We start from the raw sequence: 24,618 nt of genomic DNA, 5'->3' as shown, positions 1-24,618 counted from the left end.
AAATACTCAGAGGTGGTTTTGCCATGTCCTCCTTCAGAAATACAGCCTACAGCATCCCATCTTAGTTGGTGGTCTCCCATCCAAGTATTAACCAGGGCTGATCCTGGTTAGCTTCCAAGATCAAACAGGATCTGCTATCTTTCAGGTATTTATGAAACAATAAATTGCAACTTGTAAAAATCATGTTTTGCAGACCCACTTCAACATATTTTTGTATCTTGTTTTTTCAGGCCCAAACAAGGTTCATTTGTAAGCAGGCTTAGCTTTGGACTTTAAAAGAGGCCATATTTTTTCATTGTTTCAGCCCAGTCAAGTGGTTTTTGGATTATAGTAGTCTATGGGCCCATACAGACAGGCCAAAATAAAGCTGCTTCGGGTCATTTTGGAAATATGCTGTTTAAATGATGCATGCATCCTTAGAGTCCGGAAGCCGCACCATAGCCACACTCCAGTCCTTAGATAGACTTTAACAAATTTGTTCCAAGACTATAAGTCAAATTCAATAACTCTATTATTATTTGGCTTCATAAAGTTTTAAGTCAGCTGACGAGTAATGAGACATGTATAAAAATTTAGCAAGGATAAAAGAACTGAGAAGTCTGTATTTTGCAAAGGATAACCAAATTTGGAGGGAAGCAGCCCCTCCTCTCCTAAACATTTATGCTTGCAAAAATGGAGTAAGTAAAGATTTCCATCCTTATGATTTGGGTAGTACTCAAAAAATTTAAATTAAAAATAAAAATAGGAAGGTATATGTTGATAAGACAAGTGGTACATCAGCACTGGAGTCTTCAGTGAATGGTTGTTGGTGGCTACGGAGACACGGAGGTTCCAAAGTAGATGGATATTAATTTTATTTATATTCTGCCTCCCCCATGCAGGGTGGCTTATAAATTAAAATAAGAACAATATAGTTAAAACATGAAAAAGTTTAACATTAAAATGTAATTAAATTGTCAACAAAATTAAAAGCAAACCGAAACTATTAAAATCGTTTTAAAACAGTACTTTTGGTTGTTGTTGTTGTTGTTGTGTTTTTATTAAATTGTATTCTGACATCTTCCCACTATTGGGACTTAATGGCAGCTTACAGAATATTAAAACCAGAACAAATATGTGAAAGCTAGTTTTGAAACATTTAAACAATTTAGCGAATAAAAAGGATTTTAAAAAAATACCACACCATTAAACGCCCATTGCAGTCATTTCCTAAGAATCTTTTTTACTAATTCTTATTAATTCTATGGAAAGAACTTGACTAAAATAGACCCTTAGGCCCCATACAGACGGGCCAAAATAAAGCTGCTTCGGGTCACTTTGGAGGTATGCTGTTTAAATTATGCATGCATCCTAAGAGTCCGAAAGCTGTGTCAAAGCCCCGATACAGTCCTAAAGACTGGAGTGTGGCTTTGGTGTGGCTTCTGGACTCTTAGGACGCATGCATCATTGAAACACCATACCTCCACTGTGACTCGAAGCAGCTTTATTTTGGCTGTCTGTAACAGGCCTTTGTTTGCCCCACAGATGTAGCAATTTCCTGCCTAGAAAGAGCCACTTTACCCCTTTCTTGACAGTCATGTTCCATAGTGTGAAGGATTTTTCAGGAAGGACTTTGGTCATTAGTTATTTTGTGAACTTTAGTTGGCAGGTTTCAGTTTTGTTCTAATGGTTGTATCTTTATTGGTTACACCTTTTAAAACTGTATTTGAATTGTATTTTCATGATATTTCTTTTTATGTTAGTCCTTTTGCATATTTTGGAAAAGTGGAATATGAATATTTTATAACTCTATGGAGAATTTTTATTAAGACCAAAATGAGTATGGGAGATTTCTTCATAATAATGCTAAATGTTACAGCATGTGTGCATCTTTGATTACAACTTTTATATAGTTTTATAAAATAAGAAAAAGAGAATGGGGAAAACAAATGAAATTAAACAAGAATTTATGTGAAGTATACTAGTATGGACCAAGATCTGAAAAGTATTGTGTTGTTGATATGTACATTACAAAAAAAATTGTATCATAATTGCATTTAGTAGTCAAGCTACAGTGAGACACTTCATACATCTGATAAACTGGAATCTATTGCACAAAAGCTTTTGCCATGGTAAATGCGTTAGTCTTTAAGAGGTAATACAAGACTTTTTATTTTTTACAACAACAAAGGCTAACAATTCCTTTTGGAAATTCCTTTCTGAAAATTGTCACTGTAACTGTGAGTCTCCTCTAAAGATTATGTGATACCTGGCAATAATCATTCCCGTTTATTGAAAGCTTAGTTGATGATAGCTTGAGAATTAATAGGTATCAGTTATAAGCTATCTATAAGCTTTTTTTCTACAGGATTTAGAGTTAGGGAGGTAGAATTGCAATGCTTGTGCTTGAATGTGACAACTTAAATTGAGATTTTTCTGCATTGTAATACTGGGTGATTTGGGCCAGTGTGCCTCATGTTTCGAGAAGAATACACAGCTCCAAGCTCTCTGTTCACTTATTAGCAGATGCATTTGTGATCTGGGTTTGCCTCACATCTATCACATATATTTGAATATGATGAACTCTTCTTGAATGATTATTACTTAGAGGAAAAACATGGGCAAAATAAAGCAGGTCCCAGCTACTTTGAAGGCTGGGCATTTAGATGACGCACAAGGTGAAAGCAGTTGGGAAGCAAAACAAAGCCGTGCTACGAGGCTAAAAACTGGAGCACAAAGAACCTGGAATACTCTGACTCGATGGAAAATGTGCATCTTCACACTGGCATATAAACAGCCCAGCGCTAGTACAGACTGCAAAAATGGAATCGCCAGTAATGCAGTGGATATAATTGCAGCATACACAAACCAACAAGGGGGCATGGGGTGAAGGGGTTGTGATGATGGTGCTTTGCCACTAGGCACACCAATGCACTGATACATTGTACAAGCAGTGCATCGCACATGTGACATTGTGGTCAATCATCTGAGGGGGATGGCATCTGGGTGGGAAGAGGGAGGTAATTGGAGGTCGCTGGTGGTGTGTTTGTTCGATGGCGTACATGGAAGATGGGCAGGTGGCAAAAAAAATTAAATTGCACGGTGTGGCTTGATGCCATGTGGTGCAGACAGCCAATGGCTGTTCAGGCCGCCTTCAGTGCAGGTGGTGTGGACAGCAGGGTTTTGACCCACTTTCAGATAATACATGATGGAGCCACTTTTTCGTGATGGAGCCCATCTGCTCCAGCCCTTAGTTAAAAGTAGTCTTGTTGCTTGTAAGATTAGTCTGTAATGATTGGAAATTGAATGCAAAGTATCAACCAAATTGTAGAAATCTCCTCTCTCTTTCTACAGCTCTGCATGATGTTACAGTCCCTAATAAATTTTACTAGAAGAACAAATCTCATCAACTAGACTGTGGAATATTGTTGGTAGGTTTTATGTAGTCATTAACACCATGCACAGGGCTGTTGGGAAGGAGGAATCTTCCTGCAATTAGTACCAACCTTTGCCTTGATAGTGTTATGTTTTTATCAGTAATTCCTGCACTGTTAGAAAATGATAGCACTAGGCAGGACTGCATAGATCCGTAATAGTAAGCCAAGAAATTAGAATTATCAATTGACTCTATCGTTTATTAACTAGAGTAGAATACTAAGGATTCTGGTGTATACAGAAGCCACTCTCAGTATGAAAGAGGAAAGAAAGCAATTTGTACCATTTTTGGCAGGCACTTATTCCTGCTTGGAGGAATTGCAATACCCTTTGGGACCCCCACAATGTTGGATTTCAAATGAATTTAATGATAATTGTTTTTAATTTTATGGAATACTGATTTTCAGTACTGGTATGTGTGTGTGTGTGTGTGTGTGTGTGTGTGTATAATTAAATCTCATTGCTTCATACAATCAGAAGCAGGAATGAAGAAGTCCCTGTCATAAAGTTGTTCATTTTAGTGTGAAGAGGCAGAGTAAGAGGCTTATTCCCTTTATCAATTGGATGTGGATCACATTAAAAGGCTTTTCGGTCTTTCAAGCGTTGTAAAGGGAAGAGAAGTTGCTTTCAACTTTTACGTTTCCTTGGAACTCATTGCTTTAAGGCATTCCCTGCTGTTGACAGGACTGAGCAACATGCTAGCTGGGAAATAAACATGAAGCTGAAGAAAAGCAGCCATGTCTGGAAAAAAAAGCTATAAAGTCATCTTGATCTTATCTCCAGTCCTTTCCGCCCGAACCCACCAAAGTCTTTACTAAGCTGTCTGCCTATAAATAGAACAGCAGCTCTCTTGCAGAAATGGGCAGCTGTAAACTACGGGCTTATTCTTTCTCCTGGCAGCATCAGTGTTGTGCAAGAGGCAGCAGAACCGCTATGTAAGGTGTTTTTTTGCTGGCCTTCCATATTTAAATTGTGTTACCTATAAAGTTTCTGCAGGTGGTCTAAAGTGGCAAAATGCTTTTTTATTAGAAGGAGGGGCAGGAATGACAGATTTTCTGTTGTGCTTTCTTTGAAAGGCTATTATTTTAAAACAATGGACGAGTGCTCATCATTTATACAGGTGAGTTTGCTCTGTAGATGTGAATGAACACCTTGAATGGATAGGAAATAGGTGGGGCATCAAACCACAAAAATATAAGTAAACAGAGTAAAACAGGATTTGGGTAAAGATTATTGAAGTTACAAATTTGTGCTTAAACTAAAGATTAATTAAATGTCAATTGGAACTGACATACTGCTGGCTGAACTTGAAATATTTCATTGAACAAGATGCATAAGTAAGGAGCTTCCAGAAAAGAAGATGAACTATGATGTAGGATCTGCTATCAATATAAGAACTGATACTTGTTTCTGTGATTGCTCTTCAAATCTTGAATCATTCATTCCCACTTGTATCTTTGTAAATTTTATTGAATGTCTTCCCTTGGACATATATTTACAGAAACATATCAGTAAATATTCTCAAGCTTGCTATCTGATATTTTGAGGGAGGGAGATAGTTATGTCCAATACCTTTTTGGTGTAGGGAATGAAATAGGATAATATTATATCTATATCTATATCTGCTCTAGCATTGTGTTTATTAAACACCTACGTAATTTATCTACTTGATAATGGAAATAATAAAAATTATGCTTTCTTTTCTCCAGCTTTTGTCCCATCAGTTGTTTTAATTAATTCACCTACATGTCATCACAGTAGCTCTTCCCATGTTTTCTTTTAACATTTTCACATGAAATTTGCATTTGATTAATCAGAACTTTTTCTAAATTGTTTGGTGAGTGGTACGGATTGTGTAGACTCACTGGGAGAAGGAGCTAGTGGAGGATCTTTGTGTGTGCGCATGCAAGAGAAGAAGAACGAGGAAGTAGTTACCCTTTTGGTTGGCTCCGTCTCTGGGATTTTCATTGGAGGTAGAAAGGCTGCAATTAGTCAGTTTCTTTGCTTAACATGTTAGATTGCCTAATATGGAGGTTACTAAAGTGTCAGATTCTGAGTGGAAAAAAGAGACTTTGTATAAGTCATGATTTTTTAAATGGAAATACTGCTTTTATTTTCAACAAAAATAATGACCATGGAAGAAAATACATAAATGCAACTTAGACAATAAAGAAATAGTTAAAGAGTTCCCATACCTAGAATTAAACATTGATCAGAATGGCAACTGCAACCAAGAAATCAGAAGAAGACACAGAATGGGAAGGGCAGCAATGAAAGAATCAGAAAAGATCCTAAAGAACAAAAACATACAAGAGAACACCAAAGTCAGAATTGTCCAAGCCATAGCTCCTCCATCACTATGTATGGATGTGAAAGCTGGACGGTGAAAAAAATGGATAAGAAAGAAATCAACTCATTTGAGATGTGCTGGAGGAGAGTGCTAAGGATACAGTGGGCAGACAGAAAGACAAATGAAAACAGAAATCTCCCTGGAAGCCAAAATGACAAAACTGAGGCTCTTGTCGTTGAGCCACATCATGAGAAGGCATGGCTCACTTGAGAAGACAGTAATGCTAGGGAAGGTTGAGGGCAGTAGAAAGAGAGGAAGATCACACACCAGACGGCTAGACTCAATTGGGAAGGTTATGAACGTAAATCTACAAGACTTAAGCAGAGCAATGGAGGATAGGGACTTAGAGATGTCTCATCCATAGGGTTGCCATGAGTCAAAGCCATCTTGAGAGCAGTTAACCACAAAAAGAGCAAATGCTTTCATCTAAATTTTAAAACTTTATAATAGAAGGTTATTAAAATAAAGATTTTGAAAAATCTAATGAATATATCCATCCATTAGAAATGTTGTATTCTCTGCTAATTGTGCTGTTTTTCTCAAAAAAAAAAGTGTGGTAAAAACATTGTGGCTCCAGTCCATTCCCGGCTCATTACTGACTTCAAATATGGGGGTGGGAATCTCACTGAAAGTAGTAGAAGAATCATGGAAGCATTTCACTGTTTTCACTTTCTAGTTCAGGTTACTCTGACTTAGATGCACAATGAGGATATTACACACTTGTTTTTTTAATGATGTTTCATTTTCTTGCTGTGGTTCCTGAGATAACAGGAGCTGAGCAAAGGAAAATATGAAAACCTGCAGCTGTTAAGGAGAGCGGGCATCTTTTAATTTTATATAATTTATTCCATGCTTATAAGTAGCCACTTGCCTGAATGCACCAAGTATCATCTCGAGCCAGTGATGAAAAGAGATATTTGAAAGTTGGACAAGGTCTTTTAGCTTTCTGGGGATTGATATACAGCAAATGGCTAAAGTAGGTGTGTGGGGACAGTTAGAAATAAGATAGTTTTCAGGTAACATTTTTCTGGAGCATATGCCCAGCTTGTCCAGTGCATTAAAAATGTACTATCCCATTTGTTTTAGAGATAACTCATAAATGCTGGGCCCAAGTTTTTCATCACATTTCTCCAGGGAGGTCACATCACATTACACCACTGGAGGTCAATATTCCTGCTGAGTTAATCAATATAAATGAAACCAAAGAACCTCAGAGTTGTATACACTTCTCTGTCTTTTGTTGTATTTCATTTCACACAAGAGGGCTGTTACCCTCACTCTAGGGCTGCATCCGCATTGCAGAAATAATCCAGTTTTACAGCACTTTAACTGCCCTGGTTCCATTCAATCAAATTCTGAGAATTTGGAGTTTGTTGTGGCCTCAGAATTCGATAGCATGGAGCCAGGACAATTAAAGTGGTGTCAAACTGGATTATTTCTGCAGTTTGGATGCGGTCTTGGATTTATTTAATTGGGGAGAACATTTAGTTTAGCAGGGCAATGCAACAAAGTTAATAAAGTTCAGTCAGCCCTTCTTATACATGGATTTTTTATACACGGATACAAGCATCCACAGTTTGAAAATGTTCCAAAAAAGTATAAATTTCAAATATTTTTTTATAAGGGACACCATTTTGCTATGTCATTATATTTAATGGGACTTGAGCATCCACAGATTTTGTTATCCCCGGGGGATCTTGGAACCAAACCCCAGTGTATAACAAAGGTCTACTGTACTGCTGTTTGGCCTAAAAGATAACTGTGAGGCTGTACACATAGCCCCTAAGGAATGGAGGGAAGGCACCCCTTTCCTAGCTGGATAAGGGCCACGGCAACTGCACACCACGCCCCAATCCAACCTTTTGCTTTTTGCGCCCTAGAAAGAGTGTGATAGCCACAGCGCAGCAGCGGAGGAGTGCCATGACGCACCTGAGGGACAGAGTTGGGGCATGCGTTGTGTGGATGCGATGTCCCAACTCTGTCCCCAGGCTACCCTTAAAGGTCTGAAGAGCCCCTAAGAAATTTGCTGCAGTACTTTCTCCCAGTGATGTGTCCCTTGACTTGACTGCTTAAATTACTAGAGTGCTGTTTTCCTTGGGAGCAGAGAGTGTTTAATGGAGCATTTAAACTCCATATTATGTCACTTGCTGATGGCAGGAGCTATGCATTGGTAATGAATTAATGCTGAAGCTTTTGTTTGCAGTTTGTAGACTTTGATTAGGTTTTAAGATCCCACTTTGGACACATCTTAATGTACTTGGTATTTATTATCTTTCTTCAGCTGGGGTAACAAATGTGTCTGCTAAAGAACAACTAAATGAATGTGGGCTAAATATAGCATTGTAGCCTGGATATGCATATTATGTGAATGAGTGGTGTGTGTGGCTAGCTTTGGAGCAGTAAAAGAAAGGGGGGAAAAATGCCAGAACTCTTGTGTGGAGACAGACTTGGCACTTCAGTCTTGGGAAATGGCAGCCAGCCAGCAAAGCCATGAGTCAGAGCCAAGAATATCTTTTAAAAAATAGCAAATATAAAGGCTTGAAAGATTATTCCTGCTTTTTTATTGCTGCCCTCTTCCCTCCCTTAAATATGCAGATCATTTCCTGTGGTAGTCAGATCCTGATACCTTTACATTTGGTAGCCTGGTGTGTACAGTACTAACTTTATTCCAAGAAGTGAGTTCAGAGCCCTGATTGGACAGGGCAAGACTGTGACCTCAAACTCTGAGGTGTTTATGTTTTTTTTATGTCAGTATCAAATGTCTGAGAAGTTTAGTTTAACAAGTCTGAAAAACCGTATCATTCTCACACCATGATAACATTTCTCCGCACACAGGAAAGGAATCTATGCGCTGTGCATCGGACCATTGTTTACTGCATTTGGATACAGATAAGATTGCCAGCTCAGGGTTTTTTTTTGGTAAATGTTTTGGGTGTTTCCACCAGAGGGCAGTGAAACAACAAATAATATTTCTTTCAGATTTGAAAGTGTACAATCACACTTTGCTTCTGTTTTGTGGTGAGCAGAGGACAAGGGCAGACAAGTGGGCTGCATATAAAGGCTTTATTTTCTTGTTTTCTAGACAATTATAAAAGAGGGCATGCTGATGAAACAGACCAGCTCATTCCAGCGCTGGAAGAGGCGATACTTCAAATTGCGAGGTCGAACTCTTTACTATGCGAAAACTGCAAAGGTGTGTTGCTGAGTAATCTCATAAAATCTTAGTATAAAAGAACTCATTCATCCTCATTTCACTACAGAAGGTTTTATCCATGATATTTGCAGTACATGTTTAATTTATTTATTTAAAACATGGATACTAAATTCTCACAGTTTATTGCAGTGCTCACTAATTTAGGATTTTAGAAAATGTTTTAAAAACACAAGATAAGAATTGACATTAAATTTCATTGGTATGTTAGGAGTTTTATACGCATATCTGTAAGGGTAGGCCATGTGCCTAAGGGCAAAGGAAGATTATGGAAGGATAAATGTACAGTATTTTGTGGCTGGGGAACTGAAATAATTTGTTATTGATAGGTTTAGATGAGATTATTTAGAATCGTTATTTATTCGTTTCCTATAATAGTCCCTAGGGTAAGGCTTAACATTCAATCACCCTGCACCTTAAAAATTACATAGTGAAACAATTGTTTACCGTTGGAGAATTCCCTGTACTTACCTGGGGGCTGCTTATTTCCTGTAGAAGAATGATATTCTCTTAGATAAGTGGGGCATGCTTGTCTTTGAATTGTTTGGCTACATCATAGCTTACTGCACAAGCAGTGGCTTAATGGGAACAGGAAAGTTATAGCTGGCATCAAGGATGTTGCTCTACAAGTTTATATCACCCTCTTTAAGAGCTTGGAAGTAACTTTTCAAGAGTCATTTGATCCATTACGGATTACAAACATTTTTAAATAACCTGTTTCTGTAACTCATTATAATCCTGAGAAAAGTTAACTTGGCACATTACTTTTGGTACTGTTCATTACTATTCCATTAATTTTTCTTAGCTTTTTGAGAGAAAAAAATCCATAGGATTTATAAAAGAATGTCATAATACTTGAAAAATTCCTGTCAAATGTTTCTTTAAATGCATTTAAAGGTAGTCTCTGAAAAGAACTATATACTGTCACTTGTTATCACAGTAAAATTACCTTGCTCTTTCTTGTTGATTTTAAAAGGTAACTTTCACACCTCTCTTATCCCAGAGCACATTACAGTAGTGAAGTATGATAGGGAATCCCTGTATTTGATAAAAATTCAAGGTAGGATTGGAAAAATCCCTAGAAGTACATTAATACTTGACATGTTATGTTGTTTGGCAGCCGCCTTTTGTTATTAATTAATGAATGTAACTGATTTTTCTTTGATTTTTCATTTTCTAGTCAATCATTTTTGATGAGGTGGATCTAACAGATGCCAGTGTAGCAGAATCCAGCACTAAAAATGTCAACAACAGCTTCACGGTAGGATCTCTCATACTATGTCCCATTGTATTTTTAGATTTTTCTCAACATTTACTTATGCAGACTTTGTGTGGAATGAAAGTATGTATTCTGGTTCTGTAGCAATCCCAATTTGCATTTACCTCCAGTGTGCAAAATGGGATTAGAGAGTGGTAGTTTAAGAGAACGCTTCTACCCGCTGCTTTTTTTCCTCTGAAGATCCCACTCCTCCCTATTGCCTGCTTTTCTCACTTGACCAAAAATTACTAACTTGTAGTGAGGTTGTTAGGAAAAGTGGATAGAATATAGAGTTTGACAAAAAAAAGTACTTTTGTGAAAAGTATGAGGTAATTTTAGCTTAGATAAAGAAGTAGTTTTTCTTTAATCAGTTAAGGAACATTTTGCAAATGAATGTTATGAAACGTGTCTAGCAAACTAAAAGGACTGGACTGTTTTTGTTACTCTTCCATGGGCAACATCACTGGAGTTCTTTACTCAGTTTCTATGAACTGGTACAGACGGGCCTGAAAGCACGCCCTCATCACGTGCTAGGTTTGACTTGAGGCAGTGCAGCCACATGCCCCCCAACCCTCGCACGTGACGAGGGTGTAACAATGGCAGCACCCTATATACATGAGCGCTGCCATTGTTACGTATGTGCCACGTGGTGTCCACACAGCACCGAGCGACACTTACGTAACGAGTGCGCCAATGGCGCACTCATTACAACAGCACCGTGGCTCAAGAAAAAAAGACTTTTTGCGGGTTCTTTTTCTGTTGGCAGGCCAGACCAGAGGAGAAGGTATGTACAGGGCCTGTATAACTTATAGTTTTCTCTTTGAGAATTCTATTTTGCTTTCTGCACTTTTGCAGTTCTGTTATCGTCATACTTGAAAAACATACTGATTTTTTTAAAATGTGCTTAATTTTAGAGGCCAACCTAGCAGTTCAAAAGCATGCAATTGCAAGTAGATAAATAGGTACCACTCCAGTAGGAAGGTAAACAGCGTTCTGTGCAGTCATGCTGGCCACATGATCACAGAATAGTCTCAAACAACGCTGGCTCTTTGGCTTAGTAACAGAGATGAGCGCTGCCCCCTATGGCTGAACACAACTTGACGAAGTTATGAACCGGGAATACATTTACCTTTTTACTTTTAATTTCAGAATACAGTGAGAAATGTATTGATATATTGTTTTATTTTGGATATGCACATGCATTGTATTTTTCAGTATTGAATTTTACATTACAGTAGTTACGTTTTAAAAAACTTTCCCCCCTGCTTTTATTGGCTTTCATAAACATGTGTCTGGTCTCACTTATGTTGTTGTTGTGATGTACCAACATTTCTCTATCTTTTCTACTCATACTGTAGTATATATTTTGTATAGTGGGGGTTGATCTTACAAACATTTTGATATAGATGATCTTGTATTAGTGTAGAGATTGGAAGAAACTATGTTAAGTTTTTGAAATGTTGGAAGTTTTTTATTATTATTTTATTTATTTATGGTATTTATACCCCGCCCTTCAGCCCTAAAGGCTATCAGAGCGGCTTACAATTATTATTTTTAATTAGACAGTTCCCTGCCCTCAGGCTTACAATCTAAAAGACACGACACAAAAGGAGAAGGAAATGGTGGTGGGAAAGGGGAGGAGGTTCAGTGGTTATTCTCTCCCTCTGAGGCCTGGACCAAGGCAGATGGACTGGAAGGAGGGCTCTTCTTCTTCAGGCTAGCCCTGGTGGAGCTGGGCCTGCCTGTTCACTCCCTCACAGGCCGAAGGATGGCAGTTAGTATGGAGGAATTTAATTTGAAATTTAATTTCAAGAATATTGTTGTTGGTAGGTCACTATTAGTATTGATTAAAATTGCTGTGAATTCAGTGAGCTGATTTGTTTAATTTTAAAAACTCTATCCTTTCCCCCAAAATTTAACCTGATGCCTTCAAGATATTTTGGACTACAACCTAAGTTGGTGTCTGCACTAGCCAGACTATTCTGAGATCAGCCCAGAGTATTCTGGCCCCAAAGCTCCCCTGATGTTCTTCCATTACCTAGGGCCCTCCATTGTGATGCTGGTCAGCTGTTAACATACACATCCTTCTGTGCCATTCATTCTGAGGTTAGAACAAGTCACCCAGCATTGATCACATGGCTGGGCACCTTGTTCTGACATCAGAGTGAGCAACTCACTGCAGTTGCACCAGGTGGCAAAATGGGACATGTTGTAAACACCCACCTGACATTGCAACAGAGGGATCTGGAGCAAAGAATCTGTTTTTAAAAACTGGGTTATACCCTGGGTTTGGTGCTGAACTGGATAGATGTTGTCTGGACTGTCTGCACCAGAACTGGTGATTGGGCTTTGCATCATCCGGACTCCTCACAGTGGGAATGGAGAGGGAGGATGCTTTATTTGGCCTGTGCAGACAGGGCCTGAGAGATACAGATATTTCTCAATATCCGGTAGCTAAATATAGGCAGGGATGACAGTTCAGGAGAAATCCACCTCTTTTCTTGCTTTGACTCCATGATATCCTTCCTTAAATTCCTCTGCTGTGCCATCTTGTCCACTCCTAGTACCTAGCATTAATCATTTGCACTTTAATCTTCATCATCTGTGCTTTCACATCCTGCCCATGACCTTTCCTTTTTCAACTGCATCATTCTTAGTCATTCTGCTTCCTCAAATGATCCCACCTTCTCTCCTTTACTGCACAGGAACTGCTTTTCCTGAACACCTTCCTTTTGCTTCCCCAAATCCACTTTTCCTGCTAAACCACTGAGACACCATATTCTGTTCTCATTCCTTACTGAAACAAAATCCTAGTGCAGAGTTGGTGACATGCAGCCCATGGGCCACATGCAGCTCATCAGACCCTTAAGTACATCTCTTGAAGCCCTTTGAAGCTTCAAACCCCCCTCCCCCCTTCCACATTTTCTTTTAAAAATTAGGCCAGTTGTAGGGGTTTCTTTTTGTTTGTTTTTTGTCTGAAAAGAGGGAGAGAGAAAGAGAGACCATATGGGTGTTCTCAAAGACATTGTACATAGACATTGAAGTGGGTATAGCACCAAAATTCTTGTTCATGGTTAAGGTTTATGGTTTAATTTCTAGACGCTTACTTTGGAATAAACAACAAAAATGATCTGAAATATCTTTTACTCTCCCTTATGAATTACCTTTTTTACAATTACAGTATGAATACCACATTTGACATTACAGATTATTTAAGAGAAAACTCTAGTTATAATGCAATGAGTGGTCAAAATTGTTTGCTTGATCCTCCTGTATTGGTGCTGCTGTGAATATCAGTGTGGCTAATTTGGTGCTAGCATCCCAGAGGCATGCAATTAGATTGTCAATAATTATGCTGCTTATCTTAGAGTTACCATCTAAACCTGAAGTCTGGGTTGCTGAAGCGATGGACTCCAGATTCCTGGAATCTGCATCACACTTTCTTGAGTTAAGAAGTGCCTCTTAACTCTGCTGCAGACGGAAAACAGAATGTTTTCACAGTTAGTGCTTGTCTCTCCTGTGTTTGCTGCCAGTTGGAGCAAATCTGTCCCTGCTCCTCCTCAAGCAGACAGCTAATCAGCTTGCAAAGAATTCCCAGAAATTGGCTGAGTGAAGAAATAATCCTATTAATATTTGAAACAAATTTTTGGTAACTTGCTTGTTCGGAAGAACAGACCACGTATATATTAGGTCAGACTTGTGGATTAGAGACTGCGAGGAAGTAACGTTAAAGCAAGACGAAACGAGTGGGCTAAAAATACTGTACCAGACGCTGCCGAAAACTGCATCTGCTCTTTTTTGTTCAGGTATTCAGAAACTTTTAAGATTAATTAGCTGGTCAGGCTCTTTCTGTTTCTTTTTTATTTGTAGTAAAAACTAATAATAGTGACACATTTTACGTTTTTCTACTGTTTCATAAGTAAATGTTTCGTAGGGCTGAAAGTACATGGGAAAGAATGTTGCTGTCTGAGATAGAATTAGACATGTTGTCATATTTTCCAGCACAGGAAGAGATGAAGGGTAGGGATTTGAAGTTTGAGGTCATAACATGACATTGTGGCTATCTGGTTCTTCTCATATACAAGTGGGATAAGGTAAAAGATTTGTTTCTGTACAGTTTCAGAAGTATAAGAGAATTATATAAAATAGTGGATGTTTGGGTGAGACAGTTGCTTTGTCTGTAGAAAGGAGAGTGAATTAAAAGCATTTGGTTATATTGTTTCTTTCTCACATTGAAGTTTTAGAATTAATTGTACCTGCTCTAATTTCCCCCCTCTTTCTTCTTGTAAGCATCCCAATACTTTTAATATAATAAACAAAATGTTTGACACATTCTTCAGTGGTTGCTAGAAATGGGCACATTTTCCTTGGAAGAAAGCATTTGTTTTGTTACCTGATATTTAAGCTATACAGTTGGTCCTCCATATCCACGGATTATTTAACCACAGTTCAGTCATCCACAGCTTGAAAATAGACCAAAAACATATAAATTCCAAAAAGCAAACATTAATTTTGCTATTTTATATAGGGACAGTATTACATTATGCCATTGTATTTAATGGGACTTGAGGATCCATTAATTTTGGTATCTACAGCAGATCCTGGAACCAAACCCCAGGGCCCTTTACTTTGACAGGGGAGAAAACATGGTAAACATGAAAAAAGGCTAGTGTATGAATGCTTAGGTTGTTTAGGCACTGACATATTACAGTCCCATCTGTATTTACCAGTGAGTAATTCACAAGTTAACACTGGTTCTTACAGCTACAGTATGCTCGTGCCAACCATGGGCTTGCTATCTGTGTTTGAGCTTCTGCAAATGGCAAGCCCTGGCTTTTTCAGTGGGTGCACACACACGGGAACAAGCTGCTGCCAGTGTCCATTGAAAAGAATGGGACTTAAGATCCCATGTCTTTTGCTATTCACAAAGGGGTCTGGAACTGATTCTCCGTGGATAGCAAAGGACAACTAAATGTCTATGTTCTTAACCTTTTTCTGTGTTCTTGACCTTTCTAGGTTCTTAACCTTTTCTTTTACAGGGATCCCTTTGAAATATCTTTTGTTGCCATAGATCCCCAGACCTAACTCAGGATTTAAAACCCTAAGTTGCATTGAATATTGTACAGCCCATCCGCCCCAATCACGGGCTTGCCATCCACAGATTTGAGCATCTGCAGATGGCCTTGCCCCATTGTCCCTAATGGTGGTGGTGTGTTCATGCAGCGATGGTGCATAGTGTGCAGCCATTACAACCCATGTGACTTGAAGTCCCAAAGTTTTTGGCATCTGAGTGGGGGGTCTGGAACGGAACTCCCACAGATATGAAGGGCCAACTGTACTCACTATACACCTTTACTTGGGACAGCTGGGGTTGCCTTTTGCTCCATATGCACCCTGGCCACCGTATAAAGAGGCAGGAAGAATGATCAGCTGGAGAAATAGACACAGCGGGGTCCTTAGACCACATGTTAAGAACGTGGAGGCACCGAGTACAGCAGAGGGGAGGAACCCAGGAAGGTGGCCTGGGCAAGCATCAGGGAGAAAAGTCCCTACCCCTCCTCTGCTGAGCACTGTCTCTTTTTGTGGAGCAAAAGGCATCAGGTCACCATAAGTCTATCAGGTAACTTGTGGGTGTGTGCACACATGTGCGCACACACACACACTTTAGGAGGCTGGGTAGAAACGAAAGAAGATTCGGATTATATTATAAATCTTGAAAATATCTGGACTATCTAAATTTTAAGCATAGAGGATGCTTGAGAACTAACGGAATGAAAGAGGTGCAAAATCTTTTTAAAACAGGACCAAGCACAAAAGTACTGGTTGGAAACTATCTCTAGTAGGGGGTAATGTTTTGGCATATAATATTATATACGTAGAGTTGTATAGGGCCAGTTCTACTAGTCTGTGCAATGGATAGTTCTATCCTTTCTCTCCTTTGGATGGAAGATAAAATGCCCAGAAACCTGTTCCTTGTGAGACTAGAGTAGCAGATACTGTACACAGATACTTTAATTCTCAAAAGACATACAATGAAGTGTCACACTCAGTTTTTCAGGTGATCTGAGGGCAAACTACTCTCCATATGTTGCCTCTTCACCTCTATTCTTCATCAAACTGACCAACCCCAGCTAAAATATAGCAATATGCCAGGAACATGAGAATTTCCAAAACACATCATGTAGGGAAGAGGATAATAAAAATACTCAGAAGAAGAAAAGTTGTGTTCTTTTGTAGTAATCCAGCCACTCCAACAGTACACAACCTATTCCATGCTAATACAGATATTAAGCCTCTAATTGTGGCTTGCTCTTTCCAGCTGAAGACCCTCAGTTCTTATAGGAGTAGTAGAAATAATATGTCCTTCAGTATACATCTTGTTCACAGCCCGGTCATTTCAGTCCAAAGAATAACACACATTCCCCTGCTAGCATGTTTGCCAAAGTGGGATTGGCTTCCCACTCCCAATAAGGAGGGGCATGCGTTTCTATTTTCTGCAGTGTTGCCACTGCTGCTTTCAGAGCCAGTCAGACTCAAAGGTCTCTGGCTGTTTTCCCATGTTCTTTAGAAGAAGAATTGAGCAAAACTGCTCTAAGTACTTCCTTTTGTTTCCCACTTTATCTCCCCTCCAAAACATGCTAAGAAGTCAGAGTGGAGTCCTTTATCCCTGTAAGTAGCAGCATGTCTACTACAGCATGTCCAAACAGCACTGGATGTAGGGTTAAGAATTTCTATTCTACTCAGTAAGTAATTTAAAGATGGGAAGAAATCTGGTTTTGGAAAGAGAATGCAATGAAACTATTTATTATCTGGAAGCTATTCTTGTAATGTATGAAGAGGACAAATTCTTATCATATATGTTAAGAAGTGGGGAATCTTAATTAAATACAGTATTACTGAGGTAACAGCTAGAGAAGATATTTTCAGTGAAGGCACCTTATCAATGAAAGTCTTTTACTAAACAGACTCAGACAGTGCTGACTTTGGGTTTTTTAAGCCCCATTTCAAACACAATGTTGTTCAGGTTTGCTAACTGTGACTTCCATTATTGCCACCAAGCATGGCCATTGGCTATGATGGCAATCATAGTTCAACACATCTCGGGGAAATCAGATTGAGGAAAGGTGATTTGAACACTAGATTAATATTTTTCAGTTTAACAGGACTTTTAATTGAACTTTATTTTACTGTTTTAGTGTATTTTCATAGTTGCAGTTTGGATTACTGCTTTTTGTATTTTTATGTTTCATAACTATGATTTTTGCTGTTTCTCAGATTTTAAATGCTTAAATTTTCCTTTTTCCCTCTTAAATTCTGTGATTAGGGTTGTTAGGTGTTCCTTCTTGTAAGTGATGTCCCTTCTTTGTGGGCGAGAAAGCTTGTCCCTTATAGAGCTGGCCGACACCCCTTATCATTAGAGGTTTCCCATATTTGGGGGTTGGAAAGCTTTACATTTTATAAATACTGAACCAGAGGCAAAAACAAAACAAACTTCCACAACTCACATGTTTGTGTGTGAGCCTTCATAAAGACAGAAATGTGTGCACCATGTAATTTATGCGTGTAGACAGTATATTAATTTTTTTAATAGAGAAACATGTGGCTAAGTTAAATGCTTTAGCATTGATTAATAGTAACTTCCTGATTGTCAACCCTGCATGTCACGATTTTCTTTTGTTCCTTATTACTGTTATGTAAATCTAGCAACATTAATTGTGGTTCTTAATTTCTATTTCTTGGTTGTCCTCATTTTACCTGTGGTAGGAGTTTGTTTCAGTTTTAGTCTTCTGAATGGACATCATGAGTGGACTTAACAACATGGAGATAGTGAGTGAATCATACTGCTTTTAACTGGAAAGATATTTTGAAATATTTCTTTTCCTTTCTTATTTTGTCACCTAAGGGCTGTACAGATTCTCCCCCAGATGGAGGCCGCAGCAGACAAATACTGTGGCCTCTGGTAGGCATAAAAGAAACCCGCTCCCAGCAGGTTCTTTTTAGTTCGTGCATGGGGCGTCATTGGTGTCCTTGTGCGCAACGATGACATCCGTGTGGCACGGTGATGTTTGGGCACTGTGCCACATGGATGTCATCGTTGCATGCCTCATATGGATGGGTTCATGCAATCATGGCACCCATGCGCCGATTGTAGGGCTGGGTGCATGCGGACGCTACAAAACCCTACTTTTGGCCCCAGGCCAGCACAGAGCGCCAGTCTGTACTGGGCCATGGTTTCTGTTTAAAAACACATGCATATGGAAACAATATAGAAGAGCTGGGGCTCAGAGAATCTTAAGATGCTTGGTGTGACTTTTCTTGCGTGTGTGGAACTGAAATATTAATAATGCAATTTAAGAGAAAATCATGGTTGACCAAGTGCTTTATTGACAGGGAAGATAATTTCTCTAGTTAATGGTGCAAGGTCCACTGTAATACAGCTCCTTCCTTCCAAAATGGTTAGGTTCCATTTCCAGTGTGATTGTATCTAGTGATAAGGGCAAAACACTGAACCAGGGCCGTGGAGTGTGGTTGCCATGGCCTCTATCCAGTGCTCAAAGGGGTGGCATGTTGCCGCCCCTTTAGGGCCATCTGTTTAGGCCCCAAGTTATAGTGCATTATGACTTAATTCCTGTTAAAATTTAGGAAGTTTTTAAATATTGGTTTATTATTTGCACAAGACAGGCACAATAACCCATTGTTTGTACTAAAGCCTAACTCAGAGGCAAGCCTTTAGTAAACAGAGTTTATGGTCTCACGGCTGCCAGTGAAAATAGTACAGTCTAGTTGTGTAGTTCATTTGTATGCTGCATAATTTTACTTTCAACAGATTATTTTTATACTGGAAAAAGCTTGGTAGGAATTTACCATAGATAGTTCTGAAATGGCTATTATATATAGTACACAAAATGCAGAACAAGCATTATATATAAGGTGTGCTGTATTTTAAAATATAGTGGGCCTTTCCCATCTGCAGGGGTTTGGTTCTGGGCTCCCTTGTGGATGGGAAAATCATAGGAGCTCAAGGTCATATTAGTCAGTGGTCAATGATGTCCATGTCAGTGCAGCTGTGTGCATGCACTGCCATTGACTAATATGGGGCAGGGTGATCTGCGAGAGCGCCAGTCTGGGAATGGTAAACCAGCCAATATGGCAGGTCCATTGGACCTTTATTTCTTTGTACCTTTATGTCATTGTGTATCTGAGGAAGTAGACTAAGTTGATGCTACAACATCTTTCTCTCAGTTGGTCTCATAAGTGCTACAAAATCTCTTTGTTTATTTTTATTTTATGTGTTAATCTGTCAATCTCCCAAAAATTGGTCTTTTATATTTTAATTAATACCGGAAGAAGATTTGCTGCCAGATTACAATGACTTTATATCTACCTCAGGATGCAAAATGAAAATATATATATATATTTCAGAGGGAAACAAAGTTAAAAAGGATTTAGCATGTAGTTACTTATCAGTGAGTAAGATTAAGGAAACAAGGAAGTGGTTGAGATTGTTTGTAGTAGGATTTGGTTCTCATAAAGGGGAAAGTTGTTTTACTTGTTGGGAGTTTTAACACCGGATCTCTGTTTTTGTATCAGATGGCTGATTTGTAATCTAGGTTTAACATAGGCCCGGTCCGGACGGGCCCTTTAGCATGTCCTCGTGACATGCTAGGGTTGCCTCGAGGCGCCATTTCCAGACACCCTGCAACCCTAGCATGTCACCAGGATGTCATCGCTGTGCAATGCCGTATACACGGCATGCACAGCTGTTACGTCACTGCTGCGCGTCATCCACATGGACCCGCGCAGCAGCGATGTGCTCACACCGCCGCCAGCAGTTTGGAGCAGCGCTAAAAGGAGCTGCTTTTCAGCACTCCTTTGTTTTCCGTGTAGCTGCACCACGCAATTTGGTTGCTGGGGCACAGCTATGTGGAAAAGAAAGGTGGCTCCCAGCTGCCTCTTTCTGGCGGTCTGTACCCTGCCATAAGCTCTTTAATCTACTTTATATTTGTAAAGTACAGTATGTGGTTCAAATTGTTTTTCTCTACAAGAACCAAAAGTAGCAAATACAATTTTGACAGTAAAAATGCTACATGGTAGAACAATGACAACAGAATTACAAGTCTAGAAATTTTAGTCAAAAAATTGACCCCAAAAACCTGAGTTGACTTATCCACAGGTCAATGTAAATACTGTACTTTAACGCTTTTTAAAAAAGGAACCATGCCCTGGTGAAAAGCAAGAGCATAATATGTCCTGGAAGCATTGACCCCTCTCTATTCTCTCATCCATCCACCTTTTAGGATGAACACAAACTGTTGTGATTGCTGGGTTTTTTAAAGTGGTTTGGCAGTGTTTTCCTTGCTTCATCCTTTAGATCCTTTGTCACATGCCCCTAAGTTTTACCCTTGGCTTATCCAAGGGTCATATCAAAATCCATAATTTTGGCCTCAAAACTTACCGTCGACTTATAGTCAAGTATATACGGTATGCCTTTCTACATTTTAAAAGGATAAAATAGGAAAATACATTTTAACCATAAATTTGCAATTTTGTTTGGAAGTAGGATTTTGAACAAGAATTGTGAACAAATCTCTTCCTGTAAAATAACATCCTGCAGTAACATCCAAAATACACAAAGCAGTGATACCTTTATTCGGAAAAAACAAAATGCACAAAATACATGATGCAAGCTTTCAGAGCTCCAGTGGCTTCATGCAAAGGTGTTAAGAATCATACAGGAATTTTTTTTTTTAATGACAATGTTAGTCACAGCCCTGCATTTTTCAAGGTGTTGTTGGTGCGTTGTTCTATGTCAAAATAGTGTGGAGGGATATCTGTGCAAAGAGGTCCTTCCTCCTTTCGTCCATATGGCACTGGGAACAAAGCATACCAAAGTCCAGGAGATAAAATTTGAAAACTATTAGCAACTCAAAAAGGTATATCTTCTAAGATCCAAGATATCTCCATCCTTTGTGAGATTACAGCCTATCTTGTTACGCAAAGAACTTTGAATCTCTCATGTTTTTGCATTAGGAAAAAATTAGGTGCTGTTTTGATAAAACATGCCAAATGTAGTCCCATTTTTTTAAAAAAAGAAAAATGTTTTAGTTTTGCTGTAGGTAGAAACCTCAAATAGTCAAGTCCCAATGCATTGGGTCTCTCTTTAGGATTCCCTTAAAATGTGGTATCTTCACATCCAAAATGCAGGCCGGTGGCTAACATTATCCATTTCCCCTCCTCCTGTATGATTTTTCACACCTTTGGCTGATCAAGAAGCCAGTGGAGCATTTTGTTGTTGTATTAGTACAGTTGAAATTGAGATTTATCTTTAACATTGATTACTCTTATCAAAACAACTTCAAGTCAGGCCCCACCTAGAATATTGTGTCCAGTTCTGGGCACCACAATTCAGAAAGGACATTGAGAAACTGGAGCGTGTCCAAAGGAGGGCGACAAAAATGGTGAAGGGTCTGGAAACCATGCCCTATGAGGAACGACTTAGGGAGCTGGGGATGTTTAGCCTGGAGAAAAGAAGGTTAAGAGTTGATATGATAGTCCTGTTTAAATATTTGAAAGGATGTCATATTGAGGAGGGAGCAAGCTTGTTTTCTGCTGCTCCAGAGAACAGGACCCGGAACAATGGATGCAAACTACAGGAAAAGAGATTCCACCTCAACATTAGGAGGAACTTCCTGACAGTAAGGGCTGTTCGACAGTGGAATGCACTCCCTCGGAGGGTGATAGAGTCTCCTTCCTTGGAGGTCTTTAAACAGAGGCTGGATGGTCATCTGTCAGGGATGCTTTGATTTGGATTTCCTGCATGGCAGGGGGTTGGACTGGATGGCCCTAGTGGTCTCTTCCAACTCTATGATTCTATGATTCTATGATTCTATAAGTCATAATTTAAGATTATTGATTGTCCTAACGAAATGAACTAAAGTTATCAGTTTAGACATACAGTCTGCTCTCTCTCTATCAACAGACTTGCCATCCACAGATCTAACCATCAGCGGACGGCAAGCTCCTGTTTTTCCTAATGGCACCATGCACCATGGTGCTATGAACTAAAATGGGACTTGAGCATGTATGGAATTTGGTATCTGAGGGGTGGGTCCGGAACAGATGATCCGCAGATACGGAGGTCCAACTCTACCAAGAAATCATGTTTAGGTGAAAAGAGAAACATGTGCTTCTGATCTTGTGATAAAACAAAAGCAGGAGAAGCAAGGGGAGAGTATATAAAAGTTAAATGGCATGCTGTGCTTAATATATAGCTAAAATGTTTTTTTCTTTTGGAAGAGAGCATGGGGATGCCCCAATTCAAACATGGGCCTGGTGTATGCAAGTTTATTTTAGTATGCCTCCTTCAGGTGGGAATTATTTTAAAAAAACCTTCTAGTAGTGTCAGTTGATTTTCTTTCTTTCTTTCCTCCCCCATATGGGGGAATATTAGTTTGATTTACTGGTTAGGAAGGAAGTTTTAACCCTCCCCTATACAGATAGAAAAAGTGGATAAAAAGAAAATCAACTCATTTGAGATGTAGTACTAGAGATGAGTGCTGAGGATACCATGGACAGCCAAAAAGACAAACAGATGGGTTCTTGAACAGATCAAGCCAGAAATACCCCTAGAAGCCAAGATGACTAAATTGAGGTTGTTGTACTTTGGCCACACAATGAGAAGGTATGACTGATTAGAAAAGGCAATCATGCTTTTCTAGGGAAAAGTTGAATGTGGAAGAAAGAAAGGAGGACCGCATACCAGATTGCTGGACTCAGGGAGGTCATGAGCATGAGTCTGTAGGACCTAAGCAGAGTAGTGGAGGCCAGGGAGTCTTAGAGATGTCTCATCCACAGGGTCATCATGAGTCAAGGCTGACTTGGGAACAGTTAACAACAGTAACATACAGATGGAGTCTAGATCAGGGCTCCATACACTTCTAATTACAAATGAAAAAGGTCTTTTAGTTCTAGTGATTTTGCTTTGTGTTTGAGGGAGGGTCACATAGAGATTAAACAGACCGGCATAAAAAGCTGGCTTACACCTGGCTTGGGGGCATGCTGTACAGATGACGCAAGCCCCCAAGCCCTCTGGAAACCGGCTTCAAGCCATTCAGCTGCCCAGACATGGACCGGCTTCCGGGTGGTCTGGCGATGCAACGTTTACATGCTGCACACTGCCAGAGTGGCTTAAACTGCCCATGAGCTGTGGCAGGTAAAAAAGCCACCTTTTTGCCAGCCCAAAATGCCATTCATTTTTCAGCCAGCTTCAAGGTAGACTGGCCTCAGCGACCAGTTTATGTAGCCCCAATCTGCTTTCAGAAGGGACAGCCTGTTTTGCCCTATAGTATTCCAGCAGTTACATAGTTCTGATGCATCAGTAATGTGTTTTGGGTATATAGTTTTTTCATTTCAAATGTTTCAGCTGCCAAGTTGCGTGTTTTAGATTCTCACATACCTGCCACATTTTTGGCTCACATATAGTGTCTGATGAAATAAGCTAAGGTATTTTAATACCTTTTTGGTCAGAGTCAAACATTGTAGTGCTTGGATTTTGGTTTCTCTTTGTTGGCAGTGGTCATATTTTCAAGGGCTCTTGATCAAAGAGAGCTTTTTAAGAGTCCTTAATCAACCGTTGGTTTTCAAAGATTTGGAGAAGCAAACTTGCCTTGGTCTACCTTGTCATCTTTAGGTTTTCCCTTGCACTTTTACACATATTAATCCAATTTCAGATTTTTTCAATTCAAGCTTCTTGTCAGAAATGCACCTCCAGATGGATAAAGGAATTTGACCCCGGGTTGGGAGATTGCTTTTTCTCCAGAGAAAGCCATCTCATGTCAGTGTTCCCACTGTAGCCTCAGAAAAGATAGAGATAGAAACAGCTAAATGGAATATATAACCTTTATATTTAGATATAGCTGATCTATAAATATTAGCAAAGATACTAACAAAAAATATTCCTAAAGCCTCTTATGAAATCCCTCTCTCCCCCCCCCTCTCTCTCCATATATTTATATGTGAGGCTGTTTCTTGGCTCTCTTAACAGTCTCCCTTATGAAGTATATACTTAAAAAAACAAATCTGCTAAATATAGCCATGCTAATGCAGTGTACTTTTAAAGCAGCCAACACTAGAGTGGAGCCTTAAAAGTTATATTACAGAGCTGTTTCATTACTTGCTCAAAGGGATAGTTTAAAGGATCCTGTTCGTTGGATGAATAGCTGCTCGTGCTGGTCTGGATCTTAGCCAATATCCTCTTTCACCTAACCTTTTAGAATTGTTTTTTAAATAACCATGAAAGGTATGTGTGTATATGTTTACCTGTACGATAATGTATGAGCCATGCTGTGCAGCATTTGAAGCCCATTTTTCCATATTTTAAAAATC

At 39.2% G+C, this 24,618-nt stretch overlaps 1 protein-coding gene across 3 annotated transcripts in view; it reads left to right on the top strand.

Annotated features, from left to right (window-relative positions):
- The window catches only part of DGKD (diacylglycerol kinase delta), an 83,888-nt gene that overhangs the window by 9,438 nt on the left and 49,832 nt on the right, over nt 1-24,618 (top strand). The window contains exons 2-3 of one of the 3 annotated variants that reach the window (XM_042458174.1): nt 8,847-8,957; nt 10,156-10,236. In XM_042458174.1, the coding sequence (XP_042314108.1) occupies nt 8,847-8,957; nt 10,156-10,236 (192 nt within the window). Of the gene's footprint in view, nt 1-8,846; nt 8,958-10,155; nt 10,237-13,944; nt 14,040-16,804; nt 16,903-24,618 lie in introns of those variants that run through there. The other 2 variants (XM_042458175.1, XM_042458176.1) reach the window with 2 other exon arrangements.

The sequence above is a fragment of the Sceloporus undulatus genome, chromosome 3 (assembly GCF_019175285.1).
Source record: "Sceloporus undulatus isolate JIND9_A2432 ecotype Alabama chromosome 3, SceUnd_v1.1, whole genome shotgun sequence".
Taxonomy (NCBI): Eukaryota; Metazoa; Chordata; class Lepidosauria; order Squamata; family Phrynosomatidae; genus Sceloporus; species Sceloporus undulatus.
This window is presented reverse-complemented; position numbering and strand designations above follow the sequence as displayed.